Source organism: Salmo salar, chromosome 26, assembly GCF_965601325.2.
Source record: "Salmo salar chromosome 26, fSalSal1, whole genome shotgun sequence".
Lineage (NCBI taxonomy): Eukaryota > Metazoa > Chordata > Actinopteri > Salmoniformes > Salmonidae > Salmo > Salmo salar.
In genome coordinates this window covers 15,852,125-15,871,745 of record NC_138316.1, presented here as the reverse complement: position 1 = coordinate 15,871,745, position 19,621 = coordinate 15,852,125, and the positions used below count along the sequence as shown (strand labels likewise).

The 19,621-nt window shown below is 44.8% G+C and overlaps 1 protein-coding gene across 1 annotated transcript; it reads left to right on the top strand.

The window, feature by feature from the left end:
• Window positions 1–3,198: 3,198 nt before the first annotated feature.
• Window positions 3,199–6,173, top strand: hp (haptoglobin). The gene is made up of 4 exons (XM_014175485.3): window positions 3,199–3,336; window positions 3,667–3,779; window positions 4,956–5,224; window positions 5,409–6,173. Exons 1-4 carry the CDS (start codon window positions 3,332–3,334, stop codon window positions 5,970–5,972), a joined length of 951 nt encoding a protein of 316 aa, XP_014030960.1. The 5' UTR covers window positions 3,199–3,331; the 3' UTR covers window positions 5,973–6,173.
• Window positions 6,174–19,621: the final 13,448 nt, after the last annotated feature.

The window sequence follows — 19,621 nt, the reverse complement described above, 5'->3', positions numbered from 1 at the left end:
GAGACCTGGCCAGGTGGTGCCAGAATAACAACCTATCCCTCAACGTAACCAAGACTAAGGAGATGATTGTGGACCACAGGAAAAGGAGGACCGAGCACGCCCCCATTCTCATCAACGGGGCTGTAGTGGAGCAGGTTGAGAGCTTCAAGTTCCTTGGTGTCCACATCAACAACAAACTAGAATGATCCAAACACACCATGACAGTCGTGAAGAGGGCACGACAAAGCCTATTCCCCCTCAGGAAACTAAAAAGATTTGAAATGGGTCCTGAGATTCTCAAAAGGTTCTACAGCTGCAACATCGAGAGCATCCTGACTGGTTGCATCACTGCCTGGTATGGCAACTACTCGGCCTCTGACCGCAAGGCACTACAGAGGGTAGTGCATACGGCCCAGTACATCACTGGGGCTAAGCTGCCTGCCATCCAGGACCTCTACACCAGGCAATGTCAGAGGAAGGGCCTAAAAATTGTCAAAGACCCCAGCCACCCCAGTCATAGACTGTTCTCTCTACTACCGCATGGCAAGCGGTACCGGAGTGCCAAGTCTAGGACAAAAAGGCTTCTCAACAGTTTTTACCCCCAAGCCATAAGACTCCTGAACAGGTAATCAAATGGCTACCCGGACTATCTGCATTGGGTCCCGCCACCCACCACCCGCCAACCCCTCTTTTACGTTACTGCTACTCTCTGTTCATCATATATGCATAGTCACTTTAACCATATCTACATGTACATACTACCTCAATCAGCCTGACTAACCGGTGTCTGTATGTAGCCTCGCTACTTTTATAGCCTCGCTACTGTATATAGCCTGTCTTTTTACTGTTGTTTTATTTCTTTACTTACCTGTTGCTCACCTAATACCTTTTATGCACTATTGGTTAGAGCCTGTAAGTAAGCATTTCACTGTAAGGTCTACACCTGCTGTATTCAGCGCACGTGACAAATCAACTTTGGTGAAAATCTCCTAGAGATTTACTTTGGTGTAAAAAGTGCAAATCAATCCCAGAACAACAGCAAAGGACCTTGTGAAGATGGTGGAGGAAACAGGTACAAAAGTATCTATATCCACAGTAAAACGAGTCCTATATCAACATAAGGCCACTCAGAAAGGAAGGCCGCTCAGCAAGGAAGAAGCCACTGCTCCAAAACCACCATAAAAAAAGCCAGACTACAGTTTGCAACTGCACATGGGGACAAAGATCATACTTTTTGGAGAAATGTCCTCTGATCTGATGAAACAAAAATAGAACTGTTGGCCATAATGACCATCGTTATGTTTGGAGGAAAAAGTGGGAGGCTTGCAAGCCGAAGAACACCATCCCAACCGTGAAGCACGGGGGTGGCAGCATCATGTTGTGGGGGTGCTTTGCTGCAGGAGGGACTGGTGCACTTCACAAAATAGATGGCATCATGAGGTAGGAAAATTATGTGGACATATTGAAGCAACATCTCAAGACATCAGTCAGGAAGTTAAAGCTTGGTCTCAAATGGGTCTTCCAAATGGACAATGACCCCAAACATACTTCCAATGTTGTGGCAAAATGGCTTAAGGACAACAAAGTTAATGTATTGGAGTGGCGATCACAAAGCCCTGACCTCAATCCGATAGAAAATCTGTGGGCAGAACTGAAAAAGCGTGTGTGAGCAAGGAGGCCTACAAATCTGATTCAGTTACACCAGCTCTGTCAGGAGGAATGGGCCAAAATTCACCCACATATTGTGGGAAGCTTGAGGAAGGCTACCCAAAACCTTTGACCCAAGTTAAACAATTTAAAGGCAATGCTACCAAATACTAATTGAGTGTATGCAAACTTCTGACCCACTGGGAATGCGATGAAAGTAATAAAAGCTGAAAGAAATTATTCTCCCTACTATCTTTCTGACATTTCACAGTCTTAAAATAAAGTGGTGATCCTAACTGACCTAAGACAGGGAACTTTTACTAGAATTAAATGTCAGGAATTGTGAAAAACTGAGTTTAAATGTATTTGGGTAAGGTGTATGTAAACCTCCGACTTCAACGGTATATCTCCCTGACTAACTTCAAGCATCAGCTATCTGAGCAGCTTACCGATCATTGCAGCTGTACATAGCCCATCTGTAAATAGCCCATCCAACTACCTACCTCATCCCCATATTGTTTTATTTACTTTTTTGTTCTTTTGCACACCAGTATTTCTACTTGCACATCATCATCTGCACATCTATCACTCCAGTGTTAATTTGCTAAATTGTAGTTACTTCGCTACTATTGCCTATTTATTGCCTTACCTCCTTACTCCATTTGCACACATTGTATATAGACTTTTTCTATTGTGTTATTGTGTACTTCTGCTTATCACACGTGTAACTCTGTGTTGTTGTTTTTTGTTGCACTGCTTTGCTTTATCTTGGCCAGGTCGCTGTTGTAAATGAGAACCTGTTCTCAACTGGCCTACCTGGTTAAATAAAGGTGAAATACATTTTTTTGTTTATAAAAAAAATGTCTGACATCAATGTGTGAGCAACTACAATAATTGAATATGGTCAATTTCAAACATTTGTATATAACATAAACATACTGTTGACATGTAGGCTATGGTGTAATGGAATGTTTTGCCTTGTGTGGTAGGTTTTGTGAGTTTTGACACTCTTATGTAGGTGTTATAACCAGCCATAAAATAACTCAATATATGTCACAACAGGTCCAAATATGTGTCATAACAGTGTTATGACCATATTATAACAGGCTATGACAAGTTATGTCAGCTGTTATAACATATTATGACATGGTTATGACTGTGTCATAATGTTTTATGACGCTGGATGTCAAGTACAGTGTTACCAATGTGAGTCGTAAACAGCAAATGTGAGTCAACAACAAACAACAACAACTATGACGGTATCACATTTTTTAAATAACACACTCTGATGCGGCATTTATATGCACCTCATTTACTTTCAATAAACCAAATTGACACACAAATTATAGATGTGCTGTGTCCTGTTCTGATTTCATAATTCATACCCTATGAAATGATTTATCCCTCAGATGGTCTTCTCTGATACTAGTTGGCTGTGGCTGAGCTCCAGATGGGGCCAGGGTTAGGGTTTGGACACGATTCCAATAATGGGTTGGCATGAACAGAGATTTTGCAATCTCTCCGATTTTCGGGAATCAGAACTGAAGCTGTGTCCAGCAAAATTCCCAGCGGTGGGCAGACAGGGGGTGAGTTCTCTCCTCAGCAGATATAAGGCCTTGGTCCTATAACTTCTCACAGAGTACATCGTCTTTACAGAGGAGACACAGCTCAACATACAAACTGATAAACAGATATTTCCATCAAAATGTGGTATGTTATACTTTTCATATTCTTTCCTCAACAAAACCCTAGTTGCCTGGCAATTGTTGTCATTGCAGTACCAATCCAAATGAATCTCTGAAATGTCTTTGGACAATGGATCTTTGTAAAATGGCAGGGAAACACAGCTACTTAAATCTTTCAAAAAACATTCAAATTGCTCTAGCTAGAGACCTTTTCTAAATATAGGTTAACAAGCAAGCCCAGAGACTTCCTAAGTAAAGGAACCGTTAGTTGTGGTACTAGTGAGTGTTTGGGCGCTGTCTGTCAGTTGGCTCTGTGTGTGTGTACACTGTACTTATGTGTTCCTTCTGTCCACAGGTCATCCCTAGCAGTGCTCCTCGCGGCCTCCTGTGTCTGTCTGGCACAGGTCAAAATCAAAATCAAAATCAAAATCAAAAACAAATTAATTGATAAGATGTCAGACAATTCAGGTAGCTATCTGTCTAACTGACACATAACCAACTCCCTGCCTTATGCCAATACGGGCTTACTTTTTCTGATTTAGATTGAAATGTCAACAAAGTGAGAGGGATGAAACGTTTTCAAACAAAAACATGTACATTTTAAAGATCAAGGCGCATTGACAACCTTTCTTATCCCATGTCTATGTTAAGGTGGGTGTTAGTGACACCATTGATGCAGAATATCGCCCCAAAAATATTGGACTTACACATTACACGTGTGTTTTCACACGTGCAATTTGTCTATTTCCGAAACATATTATATTTGCTGGCCCATTGTGACTGGTTCGTGTAAGGATATCACTCACATTTCAATTACACTGTCACTCTCATCGGATGTTCTGAAGCCAATCTTCACTATGACTCCCCTTATGCAACTCTGAGCTGAGCAGACACAAGCTTTCCTATTCAGCCTGTTGGAGAATACAGTAGCTGTGGCCAAAATGAGGATGTCACCATCACTTTCAAGTGAGAACCTTGTTAAGTCTCACGGCTCACAGCTATTATCCCGATTATCTTAAAAATCGATTCAGCAGCGACACACATGAGATGACAGGGATCAAAGAGAAGGCAAGCAGGGAGGAAAGGAAGGAGAGATCCTCAGTCTCAGCTTCCTCCAAGCTGGATGGTAAAATATGTCATTAGGAAAATCTACAGAGCATGAAAGCCTTGAAAAGTAAAATTCCTCAAAAAATCCACCTCTCATCAAACGTTTCAGGAAAATGTTTGAGAAGAGAAATGACACTAATTCCATCCTCATCTAGGTTTCTGCGTATTGTGACCTCCAAGGTAATTCTGTGAAAGCTAGCCTTGTCTGGCTCAAGTCATGACAACACTTTTTTTTTTTTAGATAATAGTAGATGATTAATGAATTTACTGAACTTTTGTCAGGTCAAAGCTAAAAGGTTCCAGAAAGCTATTACCAAATGCTATGTGTATTCAAGTGAATAGTGTTGATTTTAGCAAACTCAAAGTCAAACTAAAACCAAGGCTGGAATTGTATTGAGGCACATTTCATTTTTCTGCAATAATCTTTTATGGTTGTGTTTGAGTTGCACAGCAGTAAGTGCTAGGTGGTGCTGAGTTGGGGATGTTTTAACCACATAGAGATTGTATAGAAATAATGTTGTTGTGTTTCTTGCCCAGACCTGCGCTTCAGGCGTATGGTTGGGGGCACCCTGGCCCCTCATGTCCCCTGGCAGGCCATGGTCTATTTGAGTAAAAACGTCATGAACGGGGGCTTCGCTGGAGGAGCTCTAATCTCTGACCGTTGGGTCCTGACCGCTGGCAGGAACTTGTTTGTCAGGAAGAGTAGGAAGGACACCCAGGGGAAAGAACCAATCATCCCCAAGGTGTACCTAGGCATCACGCGATACTCCCAAGCCAATGACTCCAAAGAAGTTGCTGTAGAAAAGGTGAGCTAGTATGCCCATTACCATCTCTTTCAAACAATATACAGACAATTCAGTATTTTCAGCAAGCAGAACTGCACTGGGCTCTCTCACCTACATCATCATTTGCAGTCTTACAGGTAGTTAGAGCACAAATACAGTAGATCATCAAAAAGAGGTCCTATGAATTATTCCCTTCCCCTTCTAGGTGGTTCTGCACCCAGGCTTCCAGAGCGTGTCAGACTGGGACAACGACCTGGCTCTGATTCAGCTGAAGGAGCCATTCACCCTGAGCGAGGCTGTGATGCCCATCCCTCTGCCTGAGAGGGGTGAGGACCTGGCTGAGGCAGCCCAGAAGAAAGGCATCATCACAGGCTGGGGTTGGGGGGTCCACTTCACCCCCGCTGAGTCACTGAAACACCTGGTATTGCCTGTGATACAGCATAGCTTCTGTAAGGCAGAGTACAACCGCGGTGGCAGCACTCCAACCATAGACGACAACATGTTCTGTACTGGAGCCAGCAAGTACCAGGAGAATGTGTGCTTTGGGGATGCAGGCGGTGCCCTGGCAGTCCAGGACCCCAAAGACGGCAGAGTGTATGCTGCAGGGATCCTGTCCTTCGATAAGTCCTGTGCCGTGAGGAAATACGCTGTCTACATGAAGCTCTCTGCCTACATGCCTTGGATCAACAGTGTCCTCAGGGGTGACAGTGAGAAATCAGCCAGTCTCCGCTCCAGTGTAATGTCTGAGATGTTTTCGAGTCAGTTGTAGCCTCCACTCAGCACAGTTTCAGATATGAGAGCCGGGGCTCATAATCTCCATTATGCCTTTGCTAACAAAGTCATTTTCTGACTTGATCTTGTAAAACTCTCTCAAGTTTCGACTTTCATTGAGTGTGTGCCCCCGCCTGATTGAGTGTGTCTTCCGATGTTGATTTCAAAGGATTTTCAATAAATTAATCACTCCTAAGAAGTTTGGTTTCCGATGTTTCACCTTATAACTTGTATTCACATTTTCTTCAACTCATATTAGAATGCTGGGAAACATGTTTTAGATAATCTCTACAAGCTGGAACCTGAGAGCATGTTAGAGCCATTAAAACAAGTAGCCTACAGCTAGGACATGAGACGATTTTGAAGTTCATTTAAGTAATGGAATTATTAAGGACAATTGTTATCTGGCCAATGAGGATATTGTGTTGAGACCAGCAAGGGTTTTTTAGTAGATTTGTCATGAAAATCATTCAAGAAGGAAATAAGTTGTTCTAAAATAGAGCTACATAAACGAGGGTCTAGAATCCCTCCCAGCAGGGGAATGGAGGTCATGTCACTCCTGGTTAGTGACTAATTTAAATACAGAAGACAAAAGGCTTGTCATCATAGCTCAACACTAGTTAATAGCTCTCTTGCTTTGGAGCAGCCTGCTGTACCACAATTTGTTCAGTTTCAACAAGAGATATCTCAGAAATGGCGCCGAAGAGTATGGCTGATGTTTTACATGCCCGTAATCAATTGTGCTATTTTGTTCATTTTTTTGTGTTGTTTGTAACTTATTTTTTTACTTATTTTGTACATAATGTTGCTGCTACCGTCTCTTATGACCGAAAATAACTTCTGGACATCAGAACTGGGATTACTCACCACGGACTGGTAGAAGCTTTTTCCTTTAACGAGTCAGACGAGAAAGATATACTGCTCTCCCGGGAACAGGCCCAAATCCCTGTCATTTGCGTGAAGAAAAGATGGAGGAAAAGAGGACGCAGATTGTTCTGAGAATCTGTAGGCGAGTGAGTAAACTCCCATTGCCATAAATTCTACTTGCTAACATGCAATCATTGGAAAATAAAATGGATGACCTAGGATTACGATTATCCTACCAACGGGACATTAAGAACTGTAATATCCTATGTTTCACCAAGTCGTGGCTGAACAACGACACGGACAATGTTGAGCTGGTGGGATTTTCAATGCACTGGCAGAACAGAGAAGCTACGTCTGGTAAGACGAGGGGTGGGGGTGTGTGTCTTTTTGTCAATAACAGCTGGTGAGCGATGTCTAATTATAAAGAAGTCTCGAGGTATTGCTCGTCTGAGGTAGAGTACCATATGATAAGTTGTAGACCCACTATCTACCAAGAGAGTTCTCATCTATATTATTCATAGCCGTCTATTTACCAGCACAGACCGATGATGGGACTAAGAGTGCACTCAACCAACTCTATAAGGCCATAAGCAAACAAGAAAATGCTCAGCCAGAAGCAGCACTCCTAGTGGCCGGGGACTTTAATGCAGGCAAACTAAATCAGTTTTACCAAATCTTTACCAGCATGTCACATGTGCCACCAGAGGGAAAAAAACTCTGGACCACCTTTACTCCACACACAGAGATGCATACAAAGCTCTCCCCCGGCCTCCATTTGGCAAATCCGACCATAATTCTATCGTCCTGATTCCTGCTTACAAGAAAAAACTAAAGCAGGAAGTACCAGTGACTCGCTCAATACGGAAGTGGTCAGATGCCTCGGATGCTACGCTACAGGACTGTTTTGCTAGCACAGACTGGAATATCTTCCGGGATTCATCCAATGGCCTTGAGGAGTATACCACCTCAGTCATCGGTTTCATCAATAAGTGCATCGACGACGTCGTCCCCACAGTGACCGTACGTACATACCCCAACCAGAGGCCATGGATTACAGGCAACATCCGCATCAAGCTAAAGGCTAGAGCTGCCGCTTTCAAGGAGCGGGACACTAATCCGGACGCATATAAGAAATCCGGCTATGCCCTCAGACAAACCATCAAACAAGGAAAGCGTCAATACACGATTAAGATTGGGGCCAGATAGATAACCAAGACGTGTACTCAAAGCATGCGCGGACCAACTGGCAAGTGTCTTCACTGACATTTTCAACCTCTCCCTGACTGAGTCTGTAATACCTCATGTTTCAAGCAGACCACCATAGTCCCTGTGCCCAAGGAAGCAAAGGTAACCTGCCAAAATGTTTACCGCCCCGTAGCACTCACGTCGGCAGTGATGAAGTGCTTTGAAAGGCTGGTCATGGCTCACATCAACAGCATCCTCCCTGATACCCTAGACCCACTCCAATTTGCATGCCGCCCAACAGATCCACAGATAACGCAATCTCAAACGCACTCCACACTGCCCTTTCCCACCTGGACAAAACAAATACCTATGTGAGAATGCTGTTCATTGACTACAGCTCAGCGTTCAACACCATAGTGCCCAAGGACCCTGGGACTAAACACCTCCCTCTGCAACTGGATCCTGGACTTCCTGACGGGCCGCCCCCAGGCGGTAAGGGTAGGCAACAACACGTCTGCCACGCTGATACTCAACACTGAGGCCCCTCAGGGGTGTGTACTTAGTCCCCTCCTGTACTCCCTGTTCACCCACGACTGTGTTGCAAATCACGACTCCAACACCATCATTAAGTTTGCTGACGACACAGCAGTGGTAGGCCTGATCACCGACAATGATGAGACAGCCTATAGGGAGGAGGTCAGAGAACTGGCAGTGTGGTGCCAGGACATCAACCTCTCCCTCAATGTGAGCAAGACAAAGGAGCTCATCGTGGACTACAGGAAAATGTGGGCCGAACAGGCCCCCATTAACATCAACTGGGCTGTAGTGGAGCGGGTCGAGAGTTTCAAGTTCCTTGGTGTCCACATCACCAACGATCTATCATGGTCCAAACACACCAAGACAGTCGTGAAGAGCGCACAACAAAACCTTTTCCCCCTCAGGAGACTGAAAAGATTTGGCATGGTCGGTTGCATCACCACCTGTTATGGCAACTGCTCGGCATCTGACCATAAGGCGCTACAGAGGGTAGTGCGTACGGCCCAGTACATCACTGGGGCCAAGCTTCCTGCAGTCCAGGACCTATATAATAGGCGGTGTCAGAGAAAAGCCCATAAAAAAGTCAGAGACTCCAGTCACCCAAGTCATTGACTGTTTTCTCTTCTACCGCATGGCATGGCAAATGGTACCAGAGCGCCAAGTCTAGGACCAAAAGTCTCCTTAACAGCTTCTACCCCACGCCATAAGACTGCTGAACAATTCATCAAATGGCCACCGGACTATTACATTGACCCCCCCCATCCATTTGTTTTGTACACTGCTGCTACTCGCTGTTTATCGTCTATGCATAGTCACTTCACCCCTACCTACATGCACAAATTACCTCTAACCTGTACCCCCGCACACTTACTCAGTACCGGTACCCCCTGTATATAGCCTCATTATTGTTATGTTATTGTGTTACTTTTGATTATATTTCACTTTAGTTCATTTGGTAAATATATTCTTAACTCTTCTTGAACTGCACTGTTGGTTAATGGCTTGTAAGTAAGCATTTCACAGTAAGGTCTACACTTGTTGCATATGACAAATAAAGTTTGATTTGATTTGAAATACATTTCATTTCAAATAAGTAAGTGAATTGATAGTCCATTTCAAGAATTGAAAAATCCTCTTTGATGATAAACGGTACCTTATGGTACTTTCCCCAACCCTGATCTCTTGAGTTGAAGTATTGAAGAGGTGCCAGCTTGACATAGCGATAGCATAGCCTTGACATAGCATAGCCTTGACATAGCATAGCCTATACATATAATGGAATATGTTATCTAGCCCCCATAAAAAACTGAAAGTGAAAATGTTTCAAACTCCTTGTAAAACCTAAATTGCATAATGTCAGACATACACAGTTCCATGAAAGATTTTAGCTTCTGCCAGTCACGAGAAACTGTTTTCATGTGTGTGCATGTGCTGCACAGAAGAAGGGATCGAGAGAGTGAGAAGGAGAAGAGAGAGAGATCAATTGTTGCGTAATTACTAGCCCTTCCCTCTGGAAATCCAAGAAACTGAGAGTGTTTGTATCTTTTCTGCATTACATTGGAGGGACAGACAGATTGAGCTATCTTTCATCCATTTAACAGTGGGAGCTCTTTGTCATGTCATTTGTCGCTGTGAAGTTAGTGAGCGATGAGACTCTGACAGGCAGTAATGAGCCTCTGGCCACTGCTGCATCATGACGTTCCAGAACCATGGAACATCACAGACAAAACAGTTCTGCCCAGGGACATCGTGAACCCCAAAAATCTGTGTGTGGGGGGGGGGGGGGGGGGGGGGGGGGCACAATGTATGTGAGGATGGCTGGGGGTGGTCCGGAGTGGGGCTATGCCCCCCCCCATCCGGAAGTTGGAGCATTTGGGATTTTTTAAACACCTGAAACAGCTATTACATGCAATCTAGAGCCATAATGATTATGCTTAATTCTACAGGTATGCATATCTAAGCATACCTTCTTGAGCTGTCTGTATCTTACTGGTTCTTTTTTTTAAGAAACTAAATATGCTTCTCTGCATTTCTGTTCAAATCTGGGTAAAATATTGAAATTAATGTGAGTCTTATTTAGTATATTTAGTTATTGGTTGTTTTTCTAAAGTCTACCAGCCTTGCCAGAAGGCATGCCAGCTAAGATAGTTAGACAAGCTTGCTACTTTAACTTGATTGATAGCTTTAGTTATGAGGTTGGGAGATTAGGAACCTATCTGGGCTAGCTAAAGCTTCTAACCACTAGGCTACGGGGTGGCAGGTAGCCTAGTGGTTAGAGCGTTAGGCCAGTCACTGAAAGGTTGCTGGATCAAATCCCTGAGCTGAGAAGGTAAAAATCTGTCGTTCTGCCCCTGAGCAAGGCAGTTAACCCACTGTTCCCAGGCGCCGTGGATGTCGATGATGACAGCTCCCTGCACCCCTCTGATTCAGAGGGGTTGGGTTAAATGCAGAAAACACATTTCAGGTGTGAATTAAAAGCGAGGGTCGACCGCTGCCTGAGATCAGTTTCATGAAGACAGATTAAAAGATGAGGGCGTTCAATACTAACTTCAATCAAAAGTATTGCTGGTTAACAGGGAGCCTTTCACCAGGCCGCCTGTATTGCTGGCCTTACCTGCTTTTTGGAAAGTCTGAGCCTTGGTCGAAGGGGGTGCAGTGACCTTTACAACATCAATCGTTCAGCTAAATGAAAAAACAAAGGGGGCCATGCAATAATTTGCTTTTAGGAGGACACGACGAGAGGGAAAGCTCCGTTAACAAGGGCAACTACAAGGAGCTTGCAGAGGTAATTGCACATTATGATGCTTTACTGGGATGTTGAAAACAATTCAGAATGATTTGATAGCTTCCATCGCCTCATTCATTAAAGTTATATTAAAGAGAGAGGTTGACGCGGCGCATTTATTTTGCGTGTGCTCAGGTAGGCTTTCCACTTTCCTCTGGTATTTATTTAGCAAAGATAACACATAATCACTCTGGAAATACACAAGCAAAAACTCATGACATAAATGTTGCAGCAGCCTAGGCGACACCTAAACATTAGAAATCTGACATGCCGTATCGGATGAAAACGAGACTATTTTTCAGTTTGATCAACTATTAAAAATTGCCCCACCGCTCTGGGACCTATGGTGCCACCAGTCGGCTTGCAGTTGTCCGTTATCGTCAGGTATGTGGATGATCAGGTCTTTTTTCAGGAACGTTTCTTGGGCCACTTTGTTGTGTCAAGTGGGCGAGATGCGCAGTCTGTGTTTGACTTTATGAGTTTTTGAGATGTCTGAGTTTAAGTTCATAGAGAAACTCGTTGTCCCAACCTAAGATGGTGCAGCTGTAATGGAATGTATCTGCTATTTGTATTTCCAGCTAAGTCCCCTCCTGTTCCCTGATTAAGAGGTGATGACTACTCCACTCCACTACCATTATCAACTTTCTCCTGACATGATCTGAAGCCTCGTCTCATGTGCCCGCTCATCCACTGGCACATTGAATATTTCCCCTCCAAGCACTGTGAGTACCCCTATCAATTTTCTCTCGTTACTGTATGTAGAGTCAATCACATACACATTCATATTATTACACATCAATGATTATACTCCTTGCTTGGACTAACTCATTCTTAGCTCTTTTGTCTAACTGTGTAGTGTGTTGTCTTATAGTTTTTGTCTTCCCAGTCAAATCCTGTCCTGCACTGGTCAAGCCTCTGAACACCTCAACTCATGCCTCATACCTTCATTCAGTCACTGCTGTGATCCCTTTCCAACACGGTGTAAGTAGCTGTCTCATTCCCATTCCCCATAATATTGTACTTTAAATGTCTTTATTAAATGCTTTAGGTTAAAATAATTAGTCTTTGACGATTTTTAAAATACACTTTATCATCTCTGTGCGTTCCACGGTATAGGCGCGGGTCTCACATCCTCCTAATTATTTTCAAGTCACCAGCCTCCACTGTTGTTTAGTAACAGGTCCCAGAAAAGAGAACATTATCACTCAACTGATATGCTCAGCTTTCCACCAAAATGTCTCAAAAGCCTAGCTTGATAGGAGCAATACCTCCTCCTTGTTTAGCAATATACAAGTGACAGCATTTAGGCTAGTATTGTGAGATATCAAATTCTGAACTAAATTGAGCTTCTTGATGTTAGTCTAGTGGGATCTGATAAGCAAGACACAGTAGATGCAATATGAAGATGTCCATGTGGCTCCACAGTAGGACGTAACATTCTGTAAACTCATCACCACCTAGTGTTGAGAACTGAGGAGAACAGAGGAGAGGGCCATTTTGACATAATGAAATTCCAAGAACGAGGAGCGCTCTTCCGCTGCCACATGTACAAAGATGACGCGCTGTGGTTCTTGGTACTTCAACGTCTACCTCTGTTGACAGCAGGTTGTCCAATTCCCTAAATGAAACAGTGGGGGGACGGAACCATTGATCTCAGGAGAATACAGTAGCTTACCTAAGATATCAACCCAGAGGCTGTTATGACAGGTGGGAAGATTCAATTCATACTTTGCCATTGAAAATGTACTTTAGCCACTCTTCTATAATGTAGCTATTTCATTACAAGTAAGTGTGCATAGCAACAGGAAATGGTTAACCAATCCTATTACACTACCAGAATGACTCAACATGATTTCGAAGCCATTTGTCAATGAAAACACAACCTTCATGTTTGAGGATTAAGAAGGCATTTTTAAAGCATTCGGTAACAGAGTGACGTGGTGGGTGCACCTCTGTCAAGTTCAAATATTAATGTCCCTGTCAGGGTACATTACGCTCTACTAGTCTCAGTGTGTGCATCCTCGCCAAGACTGGTGTTCCTACTGTGCTGACAGAGTTACATTAACATTCCCTCGCCCCCGGATCAAGGGCTAGGCCTCATGGTTTCTTGCAGCACATTGGTGCTTAGACGCTGCAGCTTGTTCGTTTCATCACCTTACCCTTAACACATCGTCTAGCCTAGGCCGGGTTCCTCAGGGGCCTACTGATAAAGTGCTCTCCCTCATCATTGTTACTACAAGCCTTGCTGTGTACACTTGACATCTGTGTGAGCTTTTGAAATTGTGTTGTCTTTTCCTGCAAGGATACACCGACAAACAACTGCAAAGCTACAAGTGATGCAACTATTATAAGGAGAACATCAGGCACAATTAGTACTCTGTGTTAATGTTTGTACCTATTTTAAATACACATTTAAACACAGACAGTAAGTTCTGATATAATCACAGTCTTCTGAACAACTCTGATCTCCTTCATGGTCAACAGTGGAGCCCTTGTGTGCAGCGGTTGGTGTACCATTAGGTAGAAGAGGCAATTGCCTGAGGCCTCATATTGTATCAAGGGTGAGCTGGGCATAATTTAAAAAAAAAATAACTTAGGTAAGCTGATATTTTTGTTTAACTAATTTCTTCAGTAAAAAGACAGGTGCTGCTGATAATACTGCCGTAGTCGTTGAGGCAGAGACCATGTGTCTGATGCTGTCTGGCCAAAACGAGCATGGCATGTCAGACCTCAGACTGGACTCTGCCTGGAGCCTCCAAATCACTAAGTCTGCCCCTGCTTGCGTGCAACTCTTTGAGGAAGGTTTACAGTTCCATACATTACATTTCATGCACTATTGCCCTCTCGCACACAGTTGAAAGCACTGCCTCCTACACCTCTGATCCACTAACTGGCCTCTATAACATAACACGACCTCAAGGGACCAAGACCACAGAGGAGAGTGGGTATAAAGGATACTGACACTCACTAGTTTCAATACCAGCATATCCCCACTTATATAATCAGAGGCTAAGCAACCAAGAGAATTCCTCTGTGTTAAGTAGCTGACAATTTGGCCCTGACATTTTTTGGACATCTTTTCTTTTAGACTCTGAACTGTGAGTTTTGAGGGTTGAGAAAAGCTCACTAAGTTTATATACAGGGCCTTCAAAAAGTATTCATAACCCTTGACTTATTGCACATTTTGTTGTGTTACAGCCTGAATTCAAAATGGATTAAAAAAGTATAATTCTCACCCATCTACACACAATACCCCATAATGACAAAGTGAACGCATGTTTTTAGAAATGTTTGCAAATTTATTGAAAATGAAGTACAGAAATATTTCATTTACATAGTATTCACACTCCTGTGTCACACCCTGATCTGTTTCACCTGTCTTTGTGATTGTCTCCACCCCCCTCCAGGTGTTGGCCATCTTCCCCATTATCCCCTGTGTATTTATACCTGTGTTGTCTGTTGCCAGTTCGTCTTGTTTGTCAAGTCAACCAGCGTTTTTGTTCTCAGCTCATGCTTTTCCCAGTCTCTCTCTTTCTTGTCCTCCTGGTTTTGATTCTTGCCTGTCCTGACTCTGAGCCAGCCTGCCTGCCACCACCATGCTTGAAAATATTAAGAGTGGTAGTAAGTGATGTGTTGTTGGATTTTCCCCAAACATAATGCTTTGTATTTAGGACATAAAGTTAATTTCTTTGTCACATTTTTTGCAGTTTAACTTTTTAATAGATTTTTATAAGTGCCCTTCTTTGTGAGGCATTGGAAAACCTCCCTGTTCTTTGTGGTTGAGTCTGTGTTTGAAATTCACTGCTCGACGGAGGGATCTTACAGATAATTGTATGTGTGGGGTACAGAGATGAGGTAGTCATTAAAAAAGAATGTTAAAATACTATTATTGCGTAGTGAGTCCATGTAAATTACACTTGAGTGTATATATACACACACAATAGTATGTGGACACCCCTTCAAATTAGTGTATTCGGCTAATTTAGCCACACCCGTAACTGACCGGTGTATAACATCGAGCACACAGCCATGCAATCTCCACAGACAAACATTGGCAGTAGAATGGCCTTACTGAAGAGCTCAGTGACTTTCAACGTGGCACCGTCATAGGATGCCACCTTTCCAACAAGTCAGTTCGTCAAATTTCGGTCCTACTAGAGCTTCCCTGGTCAACTGTAAGTGCTGTTATTGTGAAGTGGAAATGTCTAGGAGCAACAATGGCTAAGCCGTGAAGATGTAGGCCACACAAGCTCACAGAACGGGACCGCCGAATGCTGAAGCACGTAATGCGTAAAAATAGTCTGTCCTCGGTTGCAACACTCACTCCGAGTTCCAAACTGCCTCTGGAAGCAACGTCAGCACAATAACTGTTTGACAGGAGCTTCATGAAATGGGTTTCAATGGCCGAGCAGCAGCACACAAGGCTAAGAATCTGGATTTGGCGGATGCCAAGAGAACGCTACCTGCCCCAATGCATAGTGCCAACTGTAAAGTTTGGTGGAGGAATAATGATCTCAGGCTGTTTTTCATGGTCCGGGCCACAGCATACAATGACATTCTAGACAAATGTGCTTCCAGCTTTGTGTCAACAGTTTGAGGAAGGCCCTTTCCTGTTTCAGCATGACAATGCCCCCTACACAAAGCAAGGTCCATACAGAAATGGATTGTCGAGATAGGTTTGGAAGAACTTGACTGGCCTGCCCTGAGCCCCGACTGCAAGCTAGGGCTAGTCGCCCAACATCAATGCCCGACCTCACTAATGTTCTTGTGGCTGAATGGAAGCAAGTTCCCGCAGGAATGTTCCAACATTTACATTTACGTCATTTAGCAGACGCTCTTATCCAGAGCGACTTACAAATTGGTGCATTCACCATATGATATCCAGTGGAACACCCACATTACAATAGCACATCTATATATTTATTGGGGGGAGGGTGGGGGGAGGGTTAGAAGGTTACTTCTTTGGGTGTAGGGACTGATCAGAGCTTGAAGGTACGGAGGTGCCGTTCCCCTCACAGCTCCGTAGGCAAGCACCATGGTCTTGTAGAAGATGCGAGCTTCAACTGGAAGCCAGTGGAGTGTGCGGAGGAGCGGGGTGAAGTGAGAGAACTTGGGAAGGTTGAACACCAGATGGGCTGCGGCGTTCTGGATGAGTTGTAGGGGTTTAATGGCACAGGCAGGGAGCCCCGCCAACAGCGAGTTGCAGTAATCCAGACGGGAGATGACAAGTGCCTGGATTAGGACCTGCGCCGCTTCCTGTGTGAGGCAGGGTCGTACTCTGTGAATGTTGTAGAGCATGTACCTACAGGATCGGGTCACCGCCTTGATGTTAGCGGAGAACGACAGGGTGTTGTCCAGGGTCACGCCAAGGCTCTTAGCACTCTGGGAGGAGGACACAATAGAGTTGTCAACCATGATGGCGAGATCATGGAATGGGCAGTCCTTCCCCGGGAGGAAGAGCAGCTCCGTCGTGCCGAGGTTCAGCTTGAGGTGGTGATCCGTCATCCACACTGATATGTCTGCCAGACATTCTATTCGCCACCTGGTTATCAGAAGGGGGAAAGGAGAAGATGAATTGTGTGTCGTCTGCGTAGCAATGATAGGAGAGACCATGTGAGGATATGACAGAGCCAAGTGACTTGGTGTATAGCGAGAATAGGAGAGGGCCTAGAACTGAGCCCTGGGGGACACCAGTGGTGAGAACACGTGGTGCGGAGACGGATTCTCGCCACACCACCTGGTAGAAGCGACCTGTCAGGTAGGACGCAATCCAAGAGTGAGCCGCGCCGGAGATGCCCAACTCGGAGAGGGTGGAGAGGAGGATCTGATGGTTCACAGTATCAAAGGCAGCAGATAGGTCTAGAAGGATGAGAGCAGAGGAGAGAGAGTTAGCTTTAGCAGTGCGGAGAGCCTCCGTGACACAGAGAAGAGCAGTCTCAGTTGAATGACCAGTCTTGAAACCTGACTGATTTGGATCAAGAAGGTTATTCAGAGAGAGATGGCAAGAGAGTTGGCCAAGGACGGCACGCTCAAGAGTTTTGGAGAGAAAAGAAAGAAGGGATACTGGTCTGTAGTTGTTGACATCAGAGGGATCGAGTGTAGGTTTTTTGAGACGGGGTGCAACTCTCGCTCTCTTGAAGACAGAAGGGACGTAGCCAGCGGTCAAGGATGAGTTGATGAGTGAGGTGAGGTAAGGGAGAAGGTCTCCGGAAATGGTCTGGAGAAGAGAGGAGGGGATAGGGTCAAGCGGGCAGGTTGTTGGGCGGCCGGCCGTCACAAGTCGCAAGATTTCATCTGGAGAGAGAGGGGAGAAAGAGGTCAAAGCATAGGGTAGGGCAAAGTGAGCAGGACCAGCAGTGTCGTTTGACTTAACAAACGAGGATCGGATGTCATCAACCTTCTTTTCAAAATGGTTGACAAAGTCATCCGCAGAGAGGGAGGGGGGGAGGGGGAGGAGGATTCAGGAGGGAGAAGAAGGTGGCAAAGAGCTTCTTAGGGTTAGAGGCAGATGCTTGGAATTTAGAGTGGTAGAAAGTGGCTTTAGCAGCAGAAACAGAGGAAGAAAATGTGGAGAGGAGGGAGTGAAAAGATGCCAGGTCCGCAGGGAGGCTAGTTTTCCTCCATTTCCGCTCGGCTGCCCGGAGCCCTGTTCTGTGAGCTCGCAATGAGTCGTCAAGCCACGGAGCAGGAGAGGAGGACCGAGCCGGCCGGGAGGATAGGGGACATAGAGAGTCAAAGGATGCAGAAAGGGAGGAGAGGAGGGTTGACAAAGCAGAATCAGGAGATTGGTTGGAGAAGGTTTGAGCAGAGGGAAGAGATGATAGGATGGAAGGAGAGAGTAGCAGGAGAGAGAGAGCGAAGGTTGCGACGGTGCAATACCATCTGAGTAGGGGCAGAGTGAGTAGTGTTGGAGGAGAGCGAGAGGGAAAAGGATACAAGGTAGTGGTCAGAGACTTGGAGGGGAGTTGCAGTGAGATTAGTAGAAGAACAGCATCTAGTAAAGATGAGGTCAAGCGTATTGCCTGCCTTGTGAGTGGGGGGGACGGTGAGAGGGTGAGGTCAAAAGAGGAGAGGAGTGGAAAGAAGGAGGCAGAGAGAAATGAGTCAAAGGTAGACGTGGGGAGGTTAAAGTCACCCAGAATTGTGAGGGGTGAGCCATCCTCAGGAAAGGAACTTATCAAGGCGTCAAGCTCGTTGATGAACTCTCCAAGGGAACCTGGAGGGTGATAAATGATAATGATGTTAAGCTTGAATGGGCTAGTGACTGTGACAGCATGGAATTCAAAGGAGGAGATAGACAGATGGGTCAGGGGAGAAAGAGAGAATGTCCACTTGGGAGAGATGAGGATTCCAGTGCAGCCACCCCGCTGACCAGATGGTCTCGGGGTATGCGAGAACACGTGATCAGACGAGGAGAGAGCAGTAGGAGTAGCAGTGTTTTCTGTGGTAATCCATGTTTCTGTCAGCGCCAAGAAGTCGAGGGACTGGAGGATAGCATAGGCTGAGATGAACTCTGCCTTGTTGGCCGCAGACCGGCAGTTCCAGAGGCTGCCGGAGACCTGGAACTCCACGTGGGTTGTGCGCGCTGGGACTACCAGGTTAGAGTGGCAGCGGCCATGCGGTGTGAAGCGTTTGTGTGACCTGTGCAGAGAGGAGAGAATAGGGATAGACAGACACATAGTTGACAGGCTACAGGAGAGGCTACGCTAATGCTAAGGAGATTGGAATGAAAATTAACTAAACAACTGGGGAAGCGAGAGAGCAGGGCCTCCCTCACTAACCATTCACTGAAACACTCAAATATAACTTTTCCAACTTCCACTTTAGAAATTATAATTGATGTAAACTACAGTGGTTCAATGTTTCCAGGAATAGGCTCAAACTTAGTTTATTCAGCTAGATAACTTGGTACAGTATTCTTCTGTGAAACCCACCCAGTGCACCGTGTCCTATGACGCCGTAGCTAACTAGCATGCTAGCATCCAATAACACACGGTTAGCACCAATACACAATGTTAGCACCAATACTTGGTTACAACAAACTACCAATGGATCGTTCGTGTCCGTGTCTAGTTCCTTTCATAACGCAGAAGTAATTAAACGTTGGCTAGCTAACACAAAGTCAGTCCTGCTGGCTACACAAGTCGACTACACAACTCGAAAGTTCAGAAAGTTAAGCTTCCGTTGCAAAAATCTTATTGACTAAAAATGATACAGTACTGCTAGCTGTAGAGTTGGCTAGCTAGCGGTGGCTGCGTTTACCTTTATCTTTT

Bases quoted from the DNA above. Each gene is read 5' to 3' on its own strand.
- hp (XM_014175485.3), top strand. The intron at 3,780-4,955 runs GTAGCTATCTGT...TTTCTTGCCCAG, and splicing joins TAAGATGTCAGACAATTCAG to ACCTGCGCTTCAGGCGTATG. The intron at 5,225-5,408 runs GTGAGCTAGTAT...TTCCCCTTCTAG, and splicing joins AAGAAGTTGCTGTAGAAAAG to GTGGTTCTGCACCCAGGCTT.